Below are 22,714 nucleotides of genomic sequence, written 5' to 3'. Positions count from 1 at the left end.
ACTTGTTGGTAATGCTTGTACATATTAAGCTGCCTTATCAAAATAGGAATTTGTCATAGAACCAAATTTGTGATCTTCAGACTTGTGATCAAACCAAACTTGTGATCTTCAGAAAACTGTCTGGTCGGTGTTGTAGGCAACCCTTGCCTTAGTCTAGCAAGTCAGAGACATAAGAATCATAGAATCATAGAGTGGTTTGGCTTGGAAGGGACTTTTTAAAGGTCATCTAGTCCAGCTTCCCTGTCATGGGCAAGGACACCTTGACTAGTTTCTGAAAGCCCTGTCCAGCCTGGCCTTAAACACTTCCAGTGATGGGGCATCTGTGACTTGTCTCGGCAACCTGTTCCAGTGCCTAATGGAAGTTACGTGATGTGCAGTTTGTCCTCGGCTTTCTAATAAGGCATGTTGTAAGGCATGTTGATGCAAAATTATTCTGATGGAAGACCAAATAGGATTTAAGGCAAAGTGAATAGATATTTGCAGTGTACATAGTCGAGAGTGGACATGGAATATTAAGCATGACAAAAGCCAGATATTCCCATAGATAAGCCAGCCTAAGAAAGAATTTAGGAAGTCTCTTCAATTATGGATGTACTGCTTCAGAATAGTCCATTCAAGAATACGTTTCTGTGAAGCATCTGGTAGCAGCTGATGTCACATGGGATATTGGTTTTAACAGCCTGCTGGTTTGAACCACAGGCAATTATTATTTATATATTCTAGAAACACTTCTGTTTATATTTTAGACAGTGAGTGGCAGTATTGGTAAGTGGCCTGTAAGAGACTTTCTGAAAGGATAAATCAGTGGGCAGCATGCATAATAGATTGTCTACTCTTCGTGAGATCAACACAATGTTTTCAGTTGCTGACTTGGAAGTGTTTAAATGATTCATGAAAGGGATAAATAATGGAAACTTTTTGTATTAAATAATTCAATTCTGTTTTGTTTGGAATTAGCCTTAATGGGATGTAGAAAGGGATCCTAACAGTAAATGCTGGCAGCCATAATTTTATTTAAAGAAGGGTTTGGTACACTAGAACTAAAATACAAATGGTCAAAATCTAATGTCATGCTAGTATGTTCTAGTAGTATTCCAACTTTCTATGAGGAAGAGGAGGTAAGCTAAAGTTGGATGTCACTAAACTCAATTGCTGAATGATACCATTATTCTTTCTTACCAATCTCCCTTGTTGGCCATACATAGCATGCCAGTGCTGGCAGCCACAAAGTGCTTTGCTTGTGAGCCAGGGCAGACTGACAGTGCCATACTAAGAAGAGATATTCAAGTGTATAGGATGGAAAGATGTAGAAGTTTATAGTGTATGTGTCACAGCATAAACTAGAGAAGGAATAATGCCACTTAAGTCAGAGGGAGAAGGGGAAGGAAGAAACCTAAATCTTTATAGACCCCTTCAACTAACCAGTTTGCTTATTTCTGTATATAAGGTGAGCTCTGCAGAACTGGAAGCTAATTCTTGAGGCAAAACAGTTTGTTTGCTTTTAGGTCACAGGGGTATTTCTTCCTTTTGCTATTATATTTCACTGTTTGATACAACAATACATAGTTATTTGTTCAAATGGCAAATACATGTAATGCAAATACAGTACTTAGTCTTGCACGCTCGCTGATGCTTTTACATAATGTAAATAAATTATACAGGAGGCTTTTCTTGGAAGGTATATAAATGAATGTATAAAATCATGCAAATTGAACTTACCACTAGGTCTGGTTTAAAAGTTTTTGTGTGGGCATAGTTTTCTGCCCTGACGTAAATGTTTTCAAAACCTCCTTGCCAATGAAAACAGAAGTGAAGACTTTTCCAAGAATATAAGATGCTTTGGTCATCAATCTGAGCTAAAAAAAGGTAATTTTAGCAATGTTTTTTTCTTCATATTTATGCTTTGTTTTTCACTGCTGAAGTACATCTGTTTTGCAATTCAAAAGCTGATCTTATTTCTTTTTCACTAATGCTATATGGGAATTTGAGATCCATCTCTGACTGATAGTCTTGCAGGCTTCAGTTGCGTGATCTATGCGGGTTATTGATGCTGTGCTCCATGAACTGATGAGCAAAAAAATTGCCACTGCAGACCTTAAAGTTGTACACAGTATTGAATTAGGTATATTGCAAATAACTTTCAACTAGACTTAATTCTGGTACTGTAGTCACCTTGAATGTTATATTATTCCAAATTTATCCTGTTATGTAAGCTTCAGGATTAAGGTGCTGGTTTTCATGCATAGGAGTTCTCTTACACTACATTTCTTTTTTGCTTTTTTTTTTTTTTTTCTGTGACAAGAAATGTGCAGAGGGTTGTGGTTTTATTTTGTGTCGTGTCCCCCCCCCCGATCTTTGCTTGCAGCTTTTTATTACGTTTTTGTTGTCTCATGATAAATTCTAAAATCAGAAATATGGGTCTTTGATATCAGTGACTCTTACAGAAATATATTTCTGAGGAAGGGTTTGTAAATGTTCTGGTTTGGGTTTTTTTTCCACTTCAGCATTTGTAATGGAAATGTTGAAGCTCTGATTGGATATAAATCTTACTAAAAAAATAATGAACTAATGTTTATTCAAACTTCAGCTTTTATATTAAACTTTCAGTATCTCTGTTTCACACCCAAGTATCATCAGGGATTTTAATTTTCAATGAATTCTCTCAGATTATAGGCAATTCTTTTGCACATTTTCATTATTTTTGAGGAGCATGCAGCAGATGGCAAAATTAAAGCAATGTTTTTAACCCTTATTCTGTCAGTTTTTCTTGGGGTTATGTGATAGTTTTATTCACAGCAAACCTTGATGCCAGTAAGTCTAATCAACAAGATATTACTCATTGTGAGGAAAAGTGGCATAATTTCCTTGAATAAGTAAAAATGCGGTAAAGCTATACAGTGGATGGGTATGATATTCATAGAAATGTAATGATGCATGGTATAAGCAGCTTTTCATAATAAGGCTTAACTGTTTAATGGGCCAACTTTCAGTTTTCACTCACCCTTCAGCAGCTTGGATCAGGATGCCGGCTAAAGGCAAATGATGTGTTTGTTTCGACCATCTAAGTGATCAGTCCTTTTAAGAAGAGTTGGCTTTTTATAGATATTATGCATTCATATGACCGTGTTGCTGTTACAATAGCTATGTTCCTTCTGTGGGGAATGTTTTCCGTGAGATATGTGCGTGCTGGAGAGAGCTGTGTACTAAAGGAGGAGTGTAACTGCTGGTGTTGAAGCAGCTTGCTCAAATTTCTTTTTGTCTTTCACCATTGAAGATTTTGTGGTATTTTATGTAGTATTTGTCACATTTTTATGGGCATTATAGAAGATTTTTTTCACCAGAAAAGGTGAACTTTTAAAAAGCAAGAAATGCCCAAAATTTTTATCATGTGTAGATAAACGAGTAAATCTTAGCTTTCTAGGCTGATGTACAGTGTGTCCGTCTTGTTAAAGAATCTGCTGCTTACATTTTTACTACAGCATGACATTTTACATCTCATTAAGATATAAAGGGGTTAAGAGGTAAAATTGCTTTGCAAATCCTTCTGCCCCTTAGGAATGTGTGTTAGTGTGGGACATGATGTTAACAAAGGTTTTACAAGAACTACAGTGAAATGATATGTAATTGATAAACCTGTATAATTAACATTGCTCAGAATGAGTTGCTGAACTTCATTTGCAGTGATTGAATACATTATTTAATTTTAAATGAGTCATTTACTTTTTGTCATGACATGATAAATTGTAAAAAGGCAAATCTATTTATTATAGCAATGCTAGGGCAATGATTTCTGTCTTTAGTAGAATTATTTCCAAACAGGAATGGTATCCAGATTGTTAAATATTAAACAGTGAACATGTAGATCATGTTTTGCAATAACTGCAGTATCATGTTTAAGTGGATGCATTTTGGGTGACTTAAAGATTTTGGAATAGCAACAAAATTTAAAAAGCCATCTGTTACCCTAGGCAGAATATTTCCCTGATTTTCAAACAGAACAAATACGTTAGATTATAATAATAATGAAATAATAGTATTGCAGATACTGAGTGCTTTAGTTAGCATTCCTAATACATAATGTGACAATTCAGTAAGAAAGTAAGTACCATAAAATGACTGAAGACCATATAGAATTTAATTAAAACTTCAGTAATAAAGTCAGGCTGAGTTAGTGTCGTTGGAAATACTTTTTTGTCCAAAACCTTGGCTAGGTTTACTCTGATTTTATTTAAGCAGCAGATGAGTTTGTTTGGTACAGTCTTCTTTATAATTAATGGGAATGCAAGTATTTAATCTATTTTCAATCATTTCAGATTCTGCTCTAAGTAATTTGGAAATTTTAAATGAAATATTTACGTATATTCATTTTGCTTTGGTTTTAATTAGTTGCTTGAGTATCATGAAGCCTTTCCAGATGCTGACAGGAAGACTGTTTTCTTAACTGAGCAAATACAAAACTTGGGTTTCTGGATTTGCATGGGCTGTAAGCAAATTAGATAAACACAAATATTATTGGTGTTGACAGTCAGCATACGGAATTTCATTCATTTTAGTTCAGACATGGCTAACAGAAGAGAGGCTATAAAATGAATATAATGATGATAATACGCTTTATCTAGCTTATTTTGTGAGGACAGTGTGAACCTCAGTAGTGGAGGTTTTCTTTCCCTCTTGTAACAGGCAGCTGTTACAGAAGCTTCTTGTGCATTCAGTGGTCATTTAAAAAAAATTAAAGGTGTGGGGAAATGCAGTGGGAGAGATACTTGTATTAGGAATCCACTGCAGATGGTTTGCAGGTCATGGCTGTGATTTGTTAGACCTATGTTCAGGCAGGCAGTAGGGGAGATTGTGCCACCCTGACATACAGGCTAAAAATATAATATTGGTAGTTTGGGCTTGTTTTGGTTTGGTTTTGTTTTTTCCTTGAGGGAGAGAGAATGGATAAACCTATTACACCTTTTTTTTCTTTCTTTTTTTTTTTTTTTTAACTGTCTTTCAAAGACTGACCGATTGAACTAAATCCCGTTTGTATGTTCTGACCACAAAAGGAGAATTATTTTTCCTTCAGAGATGGGGGAATACACTACCTGAGCAGAGTGTTTTTCCAACTAGTATTGAATATAGGATCCACTTTCTTTTGAACATGTCCCTTCCCATATTAGCATAGAAGCAAATAATTCATCCCTAATAATGTATTTGTTTATGTAACTAAATTATTTAGGCTGTAAATGGAGTCAGTCCTTTCTGTTTATCTTGAATTGTAGGATTGTTTTAAAGCTGTAACTCTGATCATGGAGTCATTTGTGCCAAAGTGTCAAGGCTGTACTTCTCCGGTTTTGGAAGATGAATTGTGCTGTCTGACAAAGGTTATATGAATTCTGTACCCTAAAGGGGCACAGAAAACACCCTTCTAGGCAAAAAAGCCTTTTACATTCTTACGTGTAAAAAACACAATTAAAGATTTTTTACTTACTGTCATGTGCTCTGAAGGTAAGACCAGAACTCGGGCTTGAACTGCAGCAATTTATTTGAAGTTGGACAGTAAGAAGAATGTCTAATAGGATAATAGCGCATGACAGCAGATTGCCTCAGAGGGATACAGAAGTTGCCATTACTGTGAGTGTTGAAGACCTGGTTAGATACACACATCAGGGATGATTTTGGTGGAGTTGATCGTGCTTGGAGCAGAGAATTGTTACAGGTGACCTCCTCCTGTAAATGTTTCTGATGGATTTACTTCCTATGGCTTTTTAAGCTACTGCTGGTGGCTAATGGTTGTAATCATAAAAGACATTGAGAATATATAGATTTTACAAGCTCAAGCTTTCAAAAATAGTGACATAGAATTTGTTTATTAGGAGCATCAGTATCTTGGAGGAACTAGACCTTGGGTAACCTTGACAGTTTTTCACAATTACAGTCAACTGTTATTTCCAAATACGAGTCTGCCTCTGGAATATTTCAGCCAAGATTCGGTCAATAAGACTTAACCATGTTTTCTCTCCTGAAAGTTTAGAGTATCTCTGCCATCTTATTTTATCATGTCAAATAGTTTCAATGTGCAGTGTATTTTTTTAATTACAAAATAGTTTCTAGTGAGAAGACACTTTTAAACTTGTATTTCTGCCAACTTCAACTTCTTAGTATAGAGTTAAGAATGAAACTACTTCACTCCAAAGAGTTTAAGTTTAAATGCTTGCATCATCTAACACCCCGCGCCCTCCTTTTTTTTCTCATTAGCTTGAATGGAGAGACTGAAGTGTAGCTCTTTGGTTATATGGCAAGTCTGTAATTTGTGCATAGTTTAAGGGGAACAAAGAAAAGAAGTGAAGCTGATGAGCTGTGGCAGTGCTGCTGGTTTAAAGTAACATCTTGTTACCTTAGTAACCAGTTGTCTGTACTAATATACCTCTTTGAGATCATTGTGTAATAGCTAAGTAATGTGTATAACCTAGAAAGAGCTTTGAAATACTGGAAGAAAAGAGCTGTGGATGGACAAGTTTTAGATGATTCTTTTTTGTCCATTACACCAATTCAGTTTCAGGTCTTATTTCTGTTTTCTCTTACAGAAAAAAAGGGGGGGGGGGGGGGAGAGGAGGGAGATATTTAATCCAAACACTTTCCATGTTGCATGAATCACTGTTAGTGTCAAGACAGTGTACCACATCTTTGTGTGTAATGTCTGATCCCCAAACTGAGTGCTGACACCAAGGGATACATGTTCTACTTCACGGTTCCAGCTGAATTCTTTGAAATTATCTCTATGTCAAGGGACAAAATCTGTTCTTCTACTCTTTCCTATGATGATTAATGATAATGAAAAGAAGTAAAAATAAAACTTGCCTCAGGAGAGTGGGTGACTGGAATTTTGCGAGACTGTTTTAAGTTAATTTTTGTAACTCCTCAGTTTTGAAGAGGATTTCCTCATTGTGCGGTTTGGTAAGGAACACAGGATGGTTGTTTTGGTTTGTTTTTTTTCCCCAGTTTAGCTTTTTCTACATTCCGTCCCCCCCCCCTTCTTTTTTTTTTTTTTTTTTTTTTTAATTTTCACTGGATTCAAATGGGAACATGAGCACTTGTCAGATAGGATTCTAGCAATTTAACAGGGAAAAGTTTGGATTAGTTCAGTGTCTGTGTGGCTAACTCTCAACCAAAAAACTTGTATTAGATTTCTGTGCCTCATGTTTTGATTGGCAGCCAATAAGTGCCATGTGTAGACTGTATATTAAGCATAGACGTTAAAATATTTCATAAACAAAATGCTGGAAAATAAATGCTTGACATTTAATACTATTGAGCTTTATGAAGAACAGAAAAAAATCTGTGTGGTTTTTGTTTGCAAATAACTTGTAGGATTTGAAGAAAGACTTCTGCATTGCCTTCGAATGGAGGGCTCTTAATACTTGGAGTTCTTTGTTATTTGGAATTAATATCTTCAGATATCTGATTAGGTTGGACTTAGCACACATAAACCATGATACCAAACCAGGGATTGCCCAGAATATTTTTGTTTGCATGTAAGTTTTATTCCTTCTTGTAACTTGCATAACCCTGGGATAAAAGGTAACTCCTGTGAAACTTGAAAGCAAAACCTGTGTTTGTATAAAAATGCACTTACCATTTTCATTTACTTGTATTTTAGTAATGTGTGAAATGCATACATTAGAATTATTTTCATTATTTGGAGTTGTAGCATTGCTATCCACTAGTTATTTTTGGTGAAAAAGTTAAGGCATTTTATAGAGATGTATGCAGTGTCAAGCTGTAAACTAACCTTTTGGAGACTTGATTCTTATTTTTCTTTCAGTCGTTGTTATTTGTGTCTGGATAAAAGTGTGCCTCATGGGTAGCACCAGTACCTAAGTAACAAAACATATGTAAAATCACCCAAGACAGGGGAACTACACTGACAAACCCAATAAAACCCCTAAATTAATTTGGCAAGTTTTTATACCTATTTTAAGGTGCTGTGAGTAACAGTTTAAAAATAAAGCTATGCAAGCCCAGTATATAAAGCTGCAACTATTGTCAAACTCTCTATAGAAGTGTTAATCTCATATTTGCTAAAGTCAGTGCAAAGCTCCTACTGATAGCTCTATTTTTAGCTTCTCAGATTATTAAAGAAACCACTTTCATTTGTGTGTCTAAATGTGAAACTGCATTTATAGTTAGGGTTTGAAGTCTCACAGTTTAGACTATTTCTTTCAATATTCTTTAGTTTAGGATAAGTATGCCTAGTTCCTAGAAAAGAAATACCTTAAGAATTAACACTTATTTAGCATCTTCTTAAAAATCTTGTATTGTTTACATTTATGTTTGTGTTGATAGTAGGAGTTGTACAGATATAGAATACTAGTCAGAAAATGTAGTTTCTTAATCTAAGTAAGATGTACCATGCCAAAACTGCTGTGTAGGAAAAGCTCGAGAGATGCAGTAGCACAGTTACAGCTGTTTCAGAAAGCTGATAGGTGCTCAGCTGAGAGTCCTGGCTGCATTTTCTTGACAACTTTTATTGTGCCATAGTGAGGACTAAAGTTAGCTTAAACCATTTTGAAGAATTTAACTTACTTTATTGCAGCACACTGGGGTCATGGACAAGGTTAGGTCCTTAGCTGAGAAGCGGGAACTTTGCAACCTTGACTACATAAAACTGCATGAGCATGCTGTAGTGCTTGTAAATGTGAATTAGGTGGAATGTTCTAAAAACATATTTGACATTTTTTTCCCTTGTGGTGTCACTACAGCCCAATGTATTTAGGTATTTAGTTGGGTTTAAAATTTGAATATTGTTCTTTCAGGTGAGAATGGAGGAAACATTCTTCCTTGTCACCCCAGAAAATTGCCTAGATCCAAAAAGATGTCTTAGTAAAAACAAGCTATCAAAAAATTTTTGTCTCTCATTTCATTGTGTCCTCTTGAAGATTGTGCATTTTGGTATAGTTACCTTAAAAGGGATGTGAAGGGAAGAGGAAGCTTTTTTACTGGATACTGCTTGGGCATTGGTCCCACTAGAACCTGGAGGAGGTGCTTATATTTTTTTAAGATATTTCTTCATGTGCTTCTAGTGGAAAGGTTTGTTTGCTTGGTATGTTGGTATGTTTTTGTGGTTGTATGTTGGTATGTCATTGTATGGTTTTATGGTGTTTTGTTGTTTCTTTTTTTTTTTGTCTGCAGCATCAACTGGATTGTCACTTTTCCAGAATGGTCATTTATTTTGATTCAAGCAAATTGTTACTCTAAAATTGCTTAGATAAGATAGTTACAGTCACATGGTCTAAATGCCATCCACACACACAAAAAAGTCACTCTACAGAGATGGATAATCATCTCAAGTTGAGAACTGTTACCCTAATAATGTGTAGAGAGATAGCAGTGTGATATTTCTATGGTGCTTGTGATGTGTGTGAATAGGGTAGAATAGGCTTTTTATTTTGCTTTTGCAAATTTGAAATTTCATTGCTATTTCTGTTTTTCTAAAGAGTTTCCATTAACTAATTGAATACCACTGTGAGTCAAGATAAAGAGGTAGATATATGTAAGCCTACGTTCAGACAGATTCAATTAAAGTAGCAAAGGCATTAAACTGAAAAATGAAACTGGTGCTTCTCCTTTGGGATCTTGTCTGTGACTAATGATTCAGTGAGATGTGAGCACCTGTGTGCAGCCCACCTTCAATGCTACTTCAGAGAATCAGAGGAGGAATTGGTAGGAGTGTGTTGATCATAGCGCAGCTTGCTGTGCACATGCTTGGCTGTTTCATTTGTTGTCTCTTGAGCTGGTTAACTTGTCACAGGTTTCAAAGAGACCTGGGGTACAGCAGATGTTTTTCCCTACCTCAGCTTCTCTGACAACTGCTAGTGTGTTTTGAGTGGTGTAACATAGAGCCTGTTGGAGGAATGACATTATGGCTAAATAACGCACCTTTCACACTAAGCGGTTACCAGGATTTAACTCCCAAATTGTGCAGTGCCCTTTTAGTTAAAAAACAAACAAAAAAACAAACAAAAAAAACCCAACAACAAAGCAAACAACCAAAAGCCCAAATAAGAAATGACAAAAAAGAAACAAACAGAACACCAAAACAAAACACTCCCGAACTAAACAAAAAATGTAAGCCCCCAGACAGTTTTCAGAGTAAAAAATTTTGCAGAGAAAAAGACCTGAAGAGGATTTCTGAACGATTTGGGAAAAAGAGAGGTAGATGGAGGGAGGCCAAGTTCCATGTTACTTAAGCATCGCCACAGCCTGTGAAACTCGAGTCTTGTTTTCTCTTCTCTGCTGGCTGATGACTCTATGGCAACAGCCCACTGATCATCTCAGAGGTGGGCTAATTCAGAACTACAGGGGAAAACAGCAACAGTGGAAACAGTGGTTAGTTTGAAACTACCTGACCTGTTTTCTGTGTTTTAAAGAGCTGTTGCTATGACAACAGCAGCTCAGCGAGGACCCAGCGCTGTGAAGTTTCAGAGGTTCGGCAGTCATGTGCCTGTGGAGGGGCTGCACCACTTCCAGCACGAAGCTGTGTTCCGTGCACCCACCTTTTTGACAGATAACTACGCTACCCTAGAATTAACACAGATACTTCAGAAAACATCTTACCTAAATCCTAATGCAGCAGTTTCCTAATATTCCTTTGTTCATCCTCTCAATTTTATTGCAGCTTCACAAAATAGAGCACCTCCAAAGAAAAACAGTTGCTATGATCTATTGTCCTCAAACTATCCTGTCACTATACACCATGATCATTTCATTCTGCAATTCCATATCCCATGTTATGGAAGTCATAAGCTGTTTGACCATGGATTATGTAGAAATTAATTCCAGATCTGAGATGCCTTCACTGAAAATTAGCCCGACAGTTTTAATCAGTGAATTACTCTATCTGAAATGCTCGCCATTTTAACATATGGGGATTTGCAAATGGCCAGTTCAAGAAACTATTTTACAGCTTTAAATGGAAAATTAAATCAGTGCAGTGAACTTCACTGGCATCTGGAGCGTACTGTGCTTATTGGGAAAACTGTTACACAGTAAGTGGACAACAGTATAGCATGCTAACAGAAATATTTGGTTTGTAGAAAGTTTTGGTTAGTAGATTCTACTGTAATCCAATTTTCAACTTAGTGCAGTTTTTTTATTACAGAGCTAGAAGAGTGGCTGCAATGTGGTCCATGTCTGAAAGGAAAGTACATTCTTGCCAGGCACAAATTTTGAGTTCTCATCACAGGATTAGGTGGGGAGCCCAGACAAACACCTCAGTTATAGTAATACTAGAGCCTTTGCCTTACTGAGTAGGAGCTATGAGAAGAAAGAGCACACTAGCTAGCTCCCTTTTTTCTTTCTTTCTTTCCAAATTTGTTAGCATTATTTTGGATTTGTTCATGATGAGCCATGCATTGAAAACCTTCCTCCATCTCTAACAAGCAGACTGTAATATCAAATAGGAAGTTGAATGTTCATCTGTGATGTTTATTTTATTGGTTGTCTGTGGAAGAAGTGATGTGATAATTGTGAGGCATTCTCACCTAATTTCATTAAGTGCAAACAAGTGTTAAAAAACCTGTTCAGGTGTTGAGATCAAATGCTCAGAAGTTAAGAGATGATGTGTTTATGATCACTTGACCCATTATGGATGCATTCTTTAACTGAGTTTTAACTCAGTCGTATGATTAAAGAATGTGTTTAGTAAGAAAAAGGCAAAAAATAAGGTTTGTTAAGGAGCTGTAAGATATTCTTCCCTAATGTCTTTCAAGTATTTGACTTCACATTCTTCCAAACAGTTTTATACATAGAATCATAGAAGGTAACTTTGTATCCATTTTAAAAGGAAAAGGAGGAAGAAAAGCAACATGTAATCCATGCAAGCAGAATAGCCCTCCACTGCATAATGTTGGTGAGGTTTGAAAACTGAATTGTAGAACGTTGCTACCCAGATCACAGTGTCTTCAGTTGTTAGAATAAGTGTGCTGACTTGTAGAGGGAGGAAATCAAAAGGAGAGGGATAGACTGCTGGGAGCCCAGATAGAAGGAAAGGAAGGAAGGTTGACTTTCTCCTGCTCATCGCTAGAATTAATATGAGCTGATCCCACAGAGGTATTTCTTTGAACAAGACTCAAGTGGCTTTGAACACCAGTCATTGTGACAGAGAGTCAGTCCAATCCAGCCTTTGTATAATACTTCATGTGTTACAGAATTGTGCAATAGATTAGGGAGATCAGATTAGGGACTGATAAGGTGATTAAGACTTGAAAGATAAAGTGTCAGTTGTTTCTGCTTTATGAGAAGTGAAACTAGCCTTAAAATGCTTTTAAAAAGCAAATTGGAATAGATGATCTTTAAAGGTCCCTTCCAACCCAAACCATTGTATGATTTGATGAAAACTATGAGGAGGAAGGAGTGGCAGAAGGAATTGTTGGGGACTAACGAAAACTGCTCACCCTCTATCCCTCTGTATTGCTGTGGGCAGGTAGTGGGGATGGGTAGAAGAGTTTTCAATGAAGGAGTGAAGTTGAGTCTGGTACAGAGAGGAAGCAGGTGTTGCTTTAATGTTTTTATTTTGTTTCTCATTACCCAAATCTATTTTTACTGGCAATAAATTAAATTTCCCCCATATTGAGTCTGTGTTGTCCGTTATGGTAATTAGTAAGCAATCTCCCTGCCTTTATCCTGAGGCATGAGCTTTCTCATCCTGTTTTCTCCCCCTGTCCTGCTTAAGGAAGGGAAGTGAGTGAGCAGCTGGGTGTGTATTTGGTTGTTAGTCAAGGTTAACCCATCACACCTGGTTTGACTCATTTCAGCAGTCTTCTTTCTATGACTAGAAGTTCATCTCTACCTTTGACATAAGGGTAAGTTTCTTGATCTATATCAGCTCTCCTTTATCTTTTCCTGATAAAACACTTCTGTTGTGTGGCCACAGTTTAGTAGCTAAGAAGCACCATTGGAGATGCTTGATTTATTGGAAAGAGTGCCAGGTTTGGTTCCCCCTCAGTGATCTAAAGCCTAAATACCATCTGTCCTACAGTTAAGATCACCAGTGAGTTTCTATGTAACTGCTTAGACTTGCCAGAGACAGAGAATCAGTCTAGCTGCTTTTCCAGTTCTTTTTACAGAACTGTCCTCAAATTGCCCCATATCACATGTACAGAAGTTCTGCTTCCAAATTCCTACTCTAATTAAAGTCAGCATCTTTCTCTGGGACTTCTCAGAAGAGGGCCTTCTCTGTAGTAACAAGGGCTTCAGAGTGGCCTGAATGCACTTTTTTAACTTTTTGCTGGAGTGACTAGCTGTCCTCAGAATTGTCCTCAGATACGAGTCAGAGCTGGCTCGGAGCCTTCTTGCTATTTTGCAACATCTACATGATTGGAAAGTAGTGAACGTTTTAAGTTTTACAGCTAGTGAAGTTCATCAGGCAGGCACATGCTTTGTACAGATACAGGGCAAAGGGCAGTTGCGATTGAAGAAATTGATCCCACCTCATCTGTCCCACATTGTGCTCCATGGTGGCAATAGGTGTTAGGAACAACCTAAGCTTCTATATATCAAGAACATACCAGGATGATAATTTGTGTGAATAAACAAGGATGCATGAGATCTTCATGCTCTGCAGAAAAGATGATGATGTATGGGGTTGATATATCTAGTGTCAGATTTACACTGATAATCTCTTAATATCCCTGACAATACTGGTAATGGAGACTGGAAAATCATGGGTGAGTAGGCTTCAGGAAGATACTCAAGCTAGTTTTCTGGGACCTGAGATGCTTCAGCGGGCCTGTTTTTCCTGGTAACAAATAAGAAATATTTTTGATTAAGTGAATAAATGTCTTGACCTGGTTTAGCCACAGGGTCCCATTTGGGTACCTCTAATACATTAGACTCAGTCATTTTACTTGTCTCTTTCGTTCAACTTATTTTTAGTAATGATACTCAGTAATTTATGGTAGTCAAAAGATGTAAGTTTTCCCTAACTTCATTAAGGCAGTTTTTATTGTAGAATCAATTCCAACTCTCTGATAACGCTTAGGTTTGGGATTTCAGGCTTGCTGTCACAGGACTTGCATTGCCTGACTCCTGAAGTCAGCCCAGATTGTTGAAAGTCTCCTGATCCTACACTGATCCTCTGAGAGCATCCTTATCAAAAAGTGTTAGGAAGTTCACTATATGTACATGTACAGCCAGGTGAAGCAGTTTCTGTGGGTGGTGGCCAGCTTTATACTCGCCCTCTATGGTTTGAGGGACAGGTTTCCTCCATGTTGTTCTGGATCATTTTCTGAAAATAAAAGTAGCAGTTGTTCTTCAGACACTCTTTAGGAGTGCACCTCTCTCCTGGAAGTGTTTGTATGACATTCTCCATTGAAGTTTCCCAACAGCTTAATAGGAGTTTTCTGGTTGATCTAGTGAACCGGGCTTTTATTGAGACTTTAATGTGGTTTTTACATCCCCTTTGGGATCATTTCTATGAGCTTAAGGCTACATGTTCGCTTCTTCATTTCTCTGTTTCTTTTAGTGAAAATGGTAATTTCTAGTGAAAATGTATCTTGAGTCATACTGGCTTTCTTTAAGTTGGAAAAAACCATGTAAGGTTGCACTTCATGTGGTTCCTGCAGAGGTTGATTCAAGCCAGGAAATCAACCTGCCTGCATTTTTACTGAAGTCACACACTGAGATGCTAAGATATTTTAAATTATGTAATTTTTTTTTTTAAATTTGGACCAGGAGTTTTAGGATGATTGTTCAGCTTTTCAGATAGATGACAAAAATGTCTGTGTATTGATTTTCTTACAGGGAAATGGGGTAGTGAGCGAGATTAGCATGCTGGAGAATCTACTGCAGAGAGCTAGGGATGTGGTTCATGTGCATCCACATGAACGCAAGTGTGCTTTGTGATCTGATAAATGTGTTTATCCCTGAGACTTGTGTATTTATCCTGATAAATTCTGTATGTGCTCTTTGTAAGGGTGGTGCCATCATGGAGGTCTTCTGGGCATGATGCTGCTCTTGAGAATAATTCTTCGGTCATGATGTTCCTTGAGGCTTTACATTTCTTTATCAGTCAACCTGCAGGTTCAGCTCATAACGGAACTTCTTCAAGCAATTAAATTCATGTGTATATTCCTAACTCTACCTGAAGTCCTATTAAAAATTACTTGGGATTCTGGATGTAAGGAACCGAGGGTGCACGTTTTCTAGCAGCAATCTTCACTGCACAGCCTTGAGTATATATGCCTATATATTCAAAGGCTAAAGGGAAAAAAAGGTCTTTCTGGAATTGTGCGAAGAGCAGTGCATTTCGAAGACATTGTAGTTATTGCTCAGTAACTTATTTTAGGTGGTGGCATATATTTATAAAAGGTAAAAAAACCCTTTGGGAATTAAACAGAATTTCAGGAAGTATATTTCAACATCCACTGGCTTAATAAAATAAGCAGAATTAAGGAAGAACAAAACATAAGTTTAGAAGAAACTTTTACTTGAAGAATCCTACATCTAAATGTGTGGTTCTTTACACAATAACCACTCATTTAAGTTTTGGGGTTGTTAACTTCACACACTATTGCAAGAAAATGAAAAGGGTGAAACCACCATGAGGCTGCAAATCTTCTGGTAACACTGGAAACTGTAATGCTTGTTCTCTCTCACTGCCAGGTTTATGGTTTTGATTTCCTATCTGGGCATTTAGAACTGGGTTAGGGTTTGGGTTTTTTTCTTTTCAGTAGTAAGGCTTTCTGGGACAAAGATTAAGGGAAAAACTTCAGCAGCAGCAGTCGGAATGAGAAGAAAACCTGGTCTGTGGCTATATTCTCCATGGCAGTACAATTTTAATTGTAACTGTATTAGAGCAACAGAGTTGTGGAGGTAAATAGTAGGTGATATATTTGAGCTATACTTTTATATGCTAATATGACTATAGCAAACATTCACATTCTCTTATTTCAGCAATTACTGGCATTTTGGTTAAAACTGAAGGTTTTTTGGATATCCATATGGTATGAAAAAAGAAAAAAATAGAAAGAAGATGGCTTTTGAAATTGGATAGAAAGGGTTTTTTTTTTTAGCTGCTGCTTTGTTTCTGTTGCAATAGGTGTAAAATTCCAGTAATCTGAGAACTACACAAGTAGGAAGCTGAGCCAAAAACTATTCCACATGCTCATGTAAGACTGACAATAGCATTTGCATCCCCCGTTTTAAATGCTTTATTTTGTTTTTTGTGTGTGTGTTTTGTTTTTTTTTAATTGCTTCCATGTGCTTGTACACAGATTCACCTCATACCTCTCTTCCTTCCACCTTTCCCTTTACTATAAATGCTGGGCGCAACACTATGATAAACAGTTAATAAATGAATGGATAGATCAAAGAATTTGTATTCAATTAATCTCAGATGTAATATGTCACAAGTGGCACAGGAAAAACCCTTTGTGTCAGCTGTACATTGCCAATAGATTCTTTGTTAAGTGTGATTTATCACCTTTTCTGACATGAACCCTGAATATGTAAACTGAATTTTGATTTAGTTAGAATTTTCTAGCCAGTAATTTGTATTTATCAACTACTTAAGCTTTCTTATCTCTGTTAGATATCTGCTATCTCTAGCTTTGCCTCTTGGAGAATTTGTATTGACCCCCTTTGACCCTGTCATCCCTCCTCTTTGCAAATATGTTTCTGCCTCTAATTCAGCATGGCATTAACTTGGCTTACCTGTGTTATTTAAGTTGTAGTTTACAACTTGTGTTTATGATACCATTTCTTTAGTCAGTAGTTTGCATCTGTCACTAAATTGTGGGTAGACAGCGTTACCTTGAAGACACCTTGTGTGTGAGGAAAACTCACTTCTGCTGTTAATTTGTGGGCAGGCAGAATTTCCCTGAAGACATGTTGTAACTGAATACACTACTACTTGAGGATCATAGATCTGTGCCCTTAGCTCTTAGGGATTTCCCAAACAAAATGGAAATACGGACCCTAATGTAATGGAAAAGAATTGTACAAGTTATTTTCCTCCTTCGGATTAAAAGTAGATAGATCCCAAAATACTGTAAATAGATGGCTTTCTTGCAAAGGGTATAAAAGGTGACTTACATAGACTGTTTTCTTTTGTGGACTTCCAAAAATTTTATTTCAGATAAACTTGAATTTCACTTTCCCTTTATACTTAAATGAACACCCAACTTAAAGAAAACAAGTCACAAAACCACGCAAGTCCATTCAACTCGTAAGTATCAGAACAATGATTTATTCTTTGTATCGTCTCTAAGCTTATACTTAGCATGCGTTGACACGGTAATTTCAGTACAAATACATATAGAGGTTGTCTTAAAGTAAATTAGGAACTAAATAATGATTCCAAAGTTTTATTTTCTTCTGTACCACTGCATTATTTTTATTTAGTAAGGGAGTTCTTGTCCAAACTACTATTAATCTTAAAAATGATAGATTAAAATTATTTACTAAATGATCTTTTCTGTATCCCTACTAAAGTAGATGTGTTACTGAGTGTTTTTTCCAGACTAGCTTAACATATCTGATTCAAAGGTACTTCCATCACTTTCCTTGGGGGCCTGTGTTACAGTTTTATATAGTTTTATACTGTTTTCTGACATCTAAACAATATGGGTTTTTTTATCTTCAGTTCAAAATTTATGATGTTATGCCTAGTTATAGGTTTTTGAACAATCTTCAACAAATCTTACTCCTCCAAGGAGGTATAACCTACTCAAGTTATATAGGTTATTACCTTTTTCCTTATGTGACTGTCTTAGGGAGAATATTGCACAAATAAACCAATATATTCACAATTTATAAATACCCAACCCAGAAATTATAATAAAGATTTGGACTTAATTGCTACTTTGAAGGTCCCTGGAGCATAACAAAGTTGTCAGTAGATGCCAAAAATATGATTGATTCCCCCATGCGTAGATTCTGTACTTGAATCAAGAGCACCTGCAGGTGGGAATAGCAAGTTCTCTGAGAATAGCTGGTTCTCCAGGAATAAGAATAGGAATAGTTGGTCATGTGCCACCTTCCATAAGGAGCTACTTTCTCTCCCTATACACTGAACAGACACTAGGCAGACTCAGAGGAAAGGTTTTCAAGCTAAAAGCCTTTCCTTTTGAATATGAAGACAAAACACTGTCAAGTTAAAAAAGAAATATAAATACACAAACAAAAAACCAAAACCCAAACCCAAAAAACTCCCAAAATCAACAAACCTGACGAAACAAAACCTCTCTCTTGTTTCATGTGTGAACTGTTCTAAGATACCATGTAAATAGATTATTGGTTTCACGGAAGGAAGAGGCTAGCCACTGGCAAACAGAAAGGAATTTATCCTCAAGGATGCTGCCAGTGTTATTAAAATAGTTGTGTAGTGTAGAAAGCACAGATGGAGCTATTATCTTCAGTCTTAGTATTTCATTCATGTAATCCAGCGGTTTGTAGGACTGATTTTTTGGAGTGAATGGTATTCTGCTTGGACTATGTTGTGATGTCTTATGGCTGGTATTAAGGGCTTGAAAGAAAAAAAGTATCTTATACTCAGTTAATTAAGTTCATTACTAGAAATATGAATGCTAACTTAAGGAAACAGTCTTTGAAACTTTTAGGATCATCTCTTGATTCCAGAACAAAAGGTGGGGCAGGGAAAGGGAAGAGGAGTGTGTACTGATTTTTAGGATTTTGTTAGTATTTTCACCATGGATTTGTCTTGCAATACTTTTGACACATATTTCTGCTGTCATTTTGGCTATCGAACTTTGTGCTTTGAACAGTTCAGACATTAAATAATGTCAGTTTATTTGGATCAGATTTAACTGAATAAAATGTTTATTTTAATTTGCCTGCGTTGCACCTGTGAAATGGTAACCCCCCCCAACACCATATTCCACCACCACCACCCCCCCACCCCCCCGAAATGTTTTTCAGGAAAAAAATATTAGGTTTTTTTTATTTACAGAAAAACTGAATTTTAATGAAGTTCTTTCTGCCCATTCGTTTCAGAGTTCATGAGAACTCAGCTGTATTAGAGCATTTTGCCATGTGTGGTTCCAAGGCTTTTTTCTTCAGATCACCTTTTTAACCTCTAATTTGATTCCTCTGTGCTAATGTAGCACATTATTTTTGCTTCAGGTTATGTTTGTCCCTAGCATTGTTTGAGAGACAGGATTAGCTTCATTCCAAGCTAACATAGCCATGCCATATCTGAAGGGATTGAAACACTGTTTGAACCTGTGACAAATGATTTCACAGTATTGTTAGTGGGTGCCATATTTGTGTATTTGGCATAGACTATGTTGTAAGAACAGGATTTTCTGGTAGAGGTAAAGCAGTGTAATTGTACTGACTAGAGACTTTTTTTTTATTGAGAGATGACAGGGGAGAGGATTCAGATCTGAGTATTTGTTAAAGGACTTTTTTAATTGCGGTCTTGTAATGGAGAGTAGTGGAGGATGACGGCAGAGAAACAGAGAGTGAGTAATTCCGCAGTGAGTTCATAGCAAAGCTGGAATAAGATGCAAGAGTCCTGCCATCAGGTCTCATGTGAAGTGTGAACTGTTCACTCAGGATACTTTCTTATGAAGTTGTGTAACCTAATGATTAGTGAATTTTGTTTTTTTTTTTCAACAAGCATCTACCTATTCAGACCTACTCTATATGCAAAACACTCTTGTCATCTGTGTGCAAAACAGTGGCTGTCTCAGCAGTGATAGAAATCTGTTCTCATGCTGAAACATTATCAAATTTCCAGTAGGCAGCTTCTGTCCTGCTTGTGCGTTGTAATATTCTGGTTTAGAAGTACACAGTGATCAGTAATAGAGAATGTAGATAAATATTATAAGAGTACATCTTTGAAAGCCAGCGATTTATGAATTACCCAGTAGTTTGGTAAATATTTGCTTAACATGCTTAAATTTTAATTCCTGCCTTTCCTTAATACTGCTATGGACATCATTTGTCTCAAATGTGCTGTGTCTTCACTGTTCTGGCATGTTGAAATGGGAAGTGCTAGGGCTGTAATGGTGACCAAAGTCACAAGTGCAAAAAACCTTTGAGGACAAAATGTACTTACATTATTCCTATACTTAAATATGAATTTGCAATGTAACCCCCTCTCAACATAACGTGAAATTTTAGGTTTTATTGAATTTTGTGTAGTCATTACATTCTGTTCACTCTAAATCCTAGATGCTTTATGAAATAGGCTGTTCCTAATTTCTTGTCACTATTTGGTCAAAGTGAAAAACACAAGTTTCTTGTGTCAAAGCCCTTTGCTGTTTTGCATCGTATTGTCATTGCTATAGCATCACGTTCCCTTTGTTTGTAGGTGCAATACTCCATACAAAATCACTAGTTTCTGAAAAAAGTCACTTCAGCAGGCTGCTGCTTGTCAAATCTAGATTTAGTATAGGCTAACACATTTAAAATATCAGTAGTGTGAACTTAGTGTTTACCCATAGAACTGTTTATAGCACTATTGAAATCTAAGAGGGATTTGCATTAATAATGAGGAAAGCCATAAAAAGTGTGTACAGATGTTTCCTAATGCAGTTAAGTCTGTTGCTCCAAAGGCATATGATCACATTTGGAAAATTGCCATTGCATGTCTTGGCAGTTCGTTAAAAACTGAAAACTTAAAGCTAACTGGTATTTTGATAGAGTAAGTTCAAGGTCACCTTTTGTTTAAATGATATTTTGTTTTCTGTAATTAGACCATGCCAGGTGTATTAAGTATGTAATTAAAAACACAAGGTTTGGCTAATTCAGAGTAAATGAGAATGAAATACAAGGTCATTATTCCTCTCTAGTGAGACTCCAGATGAACAGTGCACATGGAACTATTTATAAAACATTTTGCATGGTCAAAAATTGCTTTAGGTTGCTGTCCATGGCTTTTAAATTAAACTACTCACAGATTCTTACAAAAGTACCTGTAGCATAGAAATATGTTCCCATGCCTAGTGTCAAATTTGAATGGAAATAAAATATATATGATGTACAAATTTATGGTACAGACCTAAAAAAGAAACAAGAAAAAGAAAAAAGGTAGTGAGAGAGCCTCTGAGGCACTCTGCAAAATGTTATTAGGGTGAACTTCCACTGACAGCCATGGTACCAAGCAAGTGGTTCGAAGCATAAACTGGATGATCTTAAGGTCCTTTCCAAACCTAACTATTCTATGATTCTGTTCTATGGTTCTATCACATAATAACTGAAAGTGAGTTGACTACTATTGTACTAGTGTATTGAATATCTTCCTCAGTAAACACACTGTGTAGTACAGTGATGGCATATCTCCACCACTGTACTACCTCCACAGCAGTAATCAAACCTTAATGGAGGCAGAAGTCATCTGTCAGCATAGATATTCATTGCTTCTGCACCTCTCACCTGCATAAATTTCTCCTAAGGGCCCTGTGGTTCCCATAGTGTGGGGCTGGAGTGGGATGTAAACTATGGATCTGACCAGATCAGGGCAGAGGAAGTTGGTTTAACCAGGAGGACTTTTGTGGCCTTCCGTATCCCAAGGTTAGCATCCTGGGTTTTTCATACCATGTATATTCTACAAAAAGTCGAAGAGAAATATGCTAAAGTGTGCTGCTTCCATTTCATTTATGTAAGTGGAATCCCTTAGATTTGTCTTCAAAAATTAAAATAGTCCAAAGCTTCAGGGGTGCATGAAGTTTAAGCTAGTACCTACAAAAGTGGTATGTGAATGGCTGTGGGGATTTTGTGGGGGCTTCTTTTCTTTTGTGGGTATGTTTTTGGGGGTTTGGTTTTTGTGGGGTTCTTTTGGTTGGTGGTGTTGGTTATTTGTTCTATTGTTTTATTTTAAATTTTAAAAAGAAAATGAAGTCCATGCTCTAAAATTAGGCCCTTTCGAATACCAATAAATTGGCACCACTGAACTCAGGTGAAATGAGGAGCATCTATACTTTATTGAACAAGCAATGTCTATACTTCGTTTTCATGGGCTTTGGTATTTTGAATATTTCTGTGTAGCTGAAATTCTAAGAGCTCGATTTAGTTACACATTTTCTTTAGAACTACAGTGTACTTGGAAATGCTTTTTAGTGAGAGGCTGCTATTCTTCGCGGTTTGCATCGACGTCTTCACTCTGTTTAAAAAAACGACCAGAAATGGAAGAGGTGCCTCAAAAGGCCTACCAGGAGTAGCTGGCTGGGTGGAAATGCAGTTACCAGGAGCAAATTGCTGAGCTTCATGCCTATGCTGTGTTTCCTGAGGGAAAAATTTCAGAATGCTTGCACAGAGTAGCTGGATAATTCCTTTTGCTGTTTGTATTTCTGTAGAGGTAGGACCAGAATTTCAGCAAGTTCAGAAACTGTGACAAGCATGAGGTGATAAATCTTAATCTTCTGTCGATATCTCATTATCTGTTTTAGAACTTAGGCTTGTTAAATTCCCAAGTGAGGAAGAAGGAATACCGTGGTATTGCTGGGCTGGTTTAGTTGTAGTTATGGGAATGTGATAGCGCTTGAAATTACTTTCATGTCAGGTTAGTGCTTATTTTTCTAAAAATACCCCCCCCTTTTTTTGTTTTCATGGTTTTGTCTTCCCCATGTTTACTGCTACATAACTAATCCTGTTTCCTGCTGTCTGTGGATTTGGTTTTTTTTCCTTAACCTTATTTTCTACTGAAATGACTTCATTATTTTTGCTGTTTGTCCTGACAACCTTGGATCCAGAAAGTATTAGTTTC

The 22,714-nt window shown here is 36.8% G+C and overlaps 1 protein-coding gene across 4 annotated transcripts in view; it reads left to right on the top strand.

Annotated features, from left to right (window-relative positions):
• STK3 (serine/threonine kinase 3) overlaps positions 1-22,714 on the top strand; it is a 126,722-nt gene that overhangs the window by 82,245 nt on the left and 21,763 nt on the right. The window contains exon 10 of one of the 4 annotated variants that reach the window (XM_061373209.1): positions 13,110-13,191. The exons of 2 other annotated variants lie outside the window; for them this stretch is intronic. In XM_061373209.1, coding sequence (XP_061229193.1) covers positions 13,110-13,176 — 67 coding nt within the window. In that variant the 3' untranslated portion in view covers positions 13,177-13,191. Of the gene's footprint in view, positions 1-13,109; positions 13,192-22,714 lie in introns of those variants that run through there. One more of the 4 variants, XM_061373208.1, reaches the window with a different exon arrangement.

Source organism: Neopsephotus bourkii, unplaced genomic scaffold (assembly GCF_033783945.1).
Source record: "Neopsephotus bourkii isolate Nb327-2 ecotype Australia unplaced genomic scaffold, CSIRO-AGI_Nbou_v1 NB_1630, whole genome shotgun sequence".
NCBI lineage: Eukaryota > Metazoa > Chordata > Aves > Psittaciformes > Psittacidae > Neopsephotus > Neopsephotus bourkii.
Note: the sequence above shows the minus strand (reverse complement) of the source record. Positions and strands in the feature narration are given on the sequence as shown.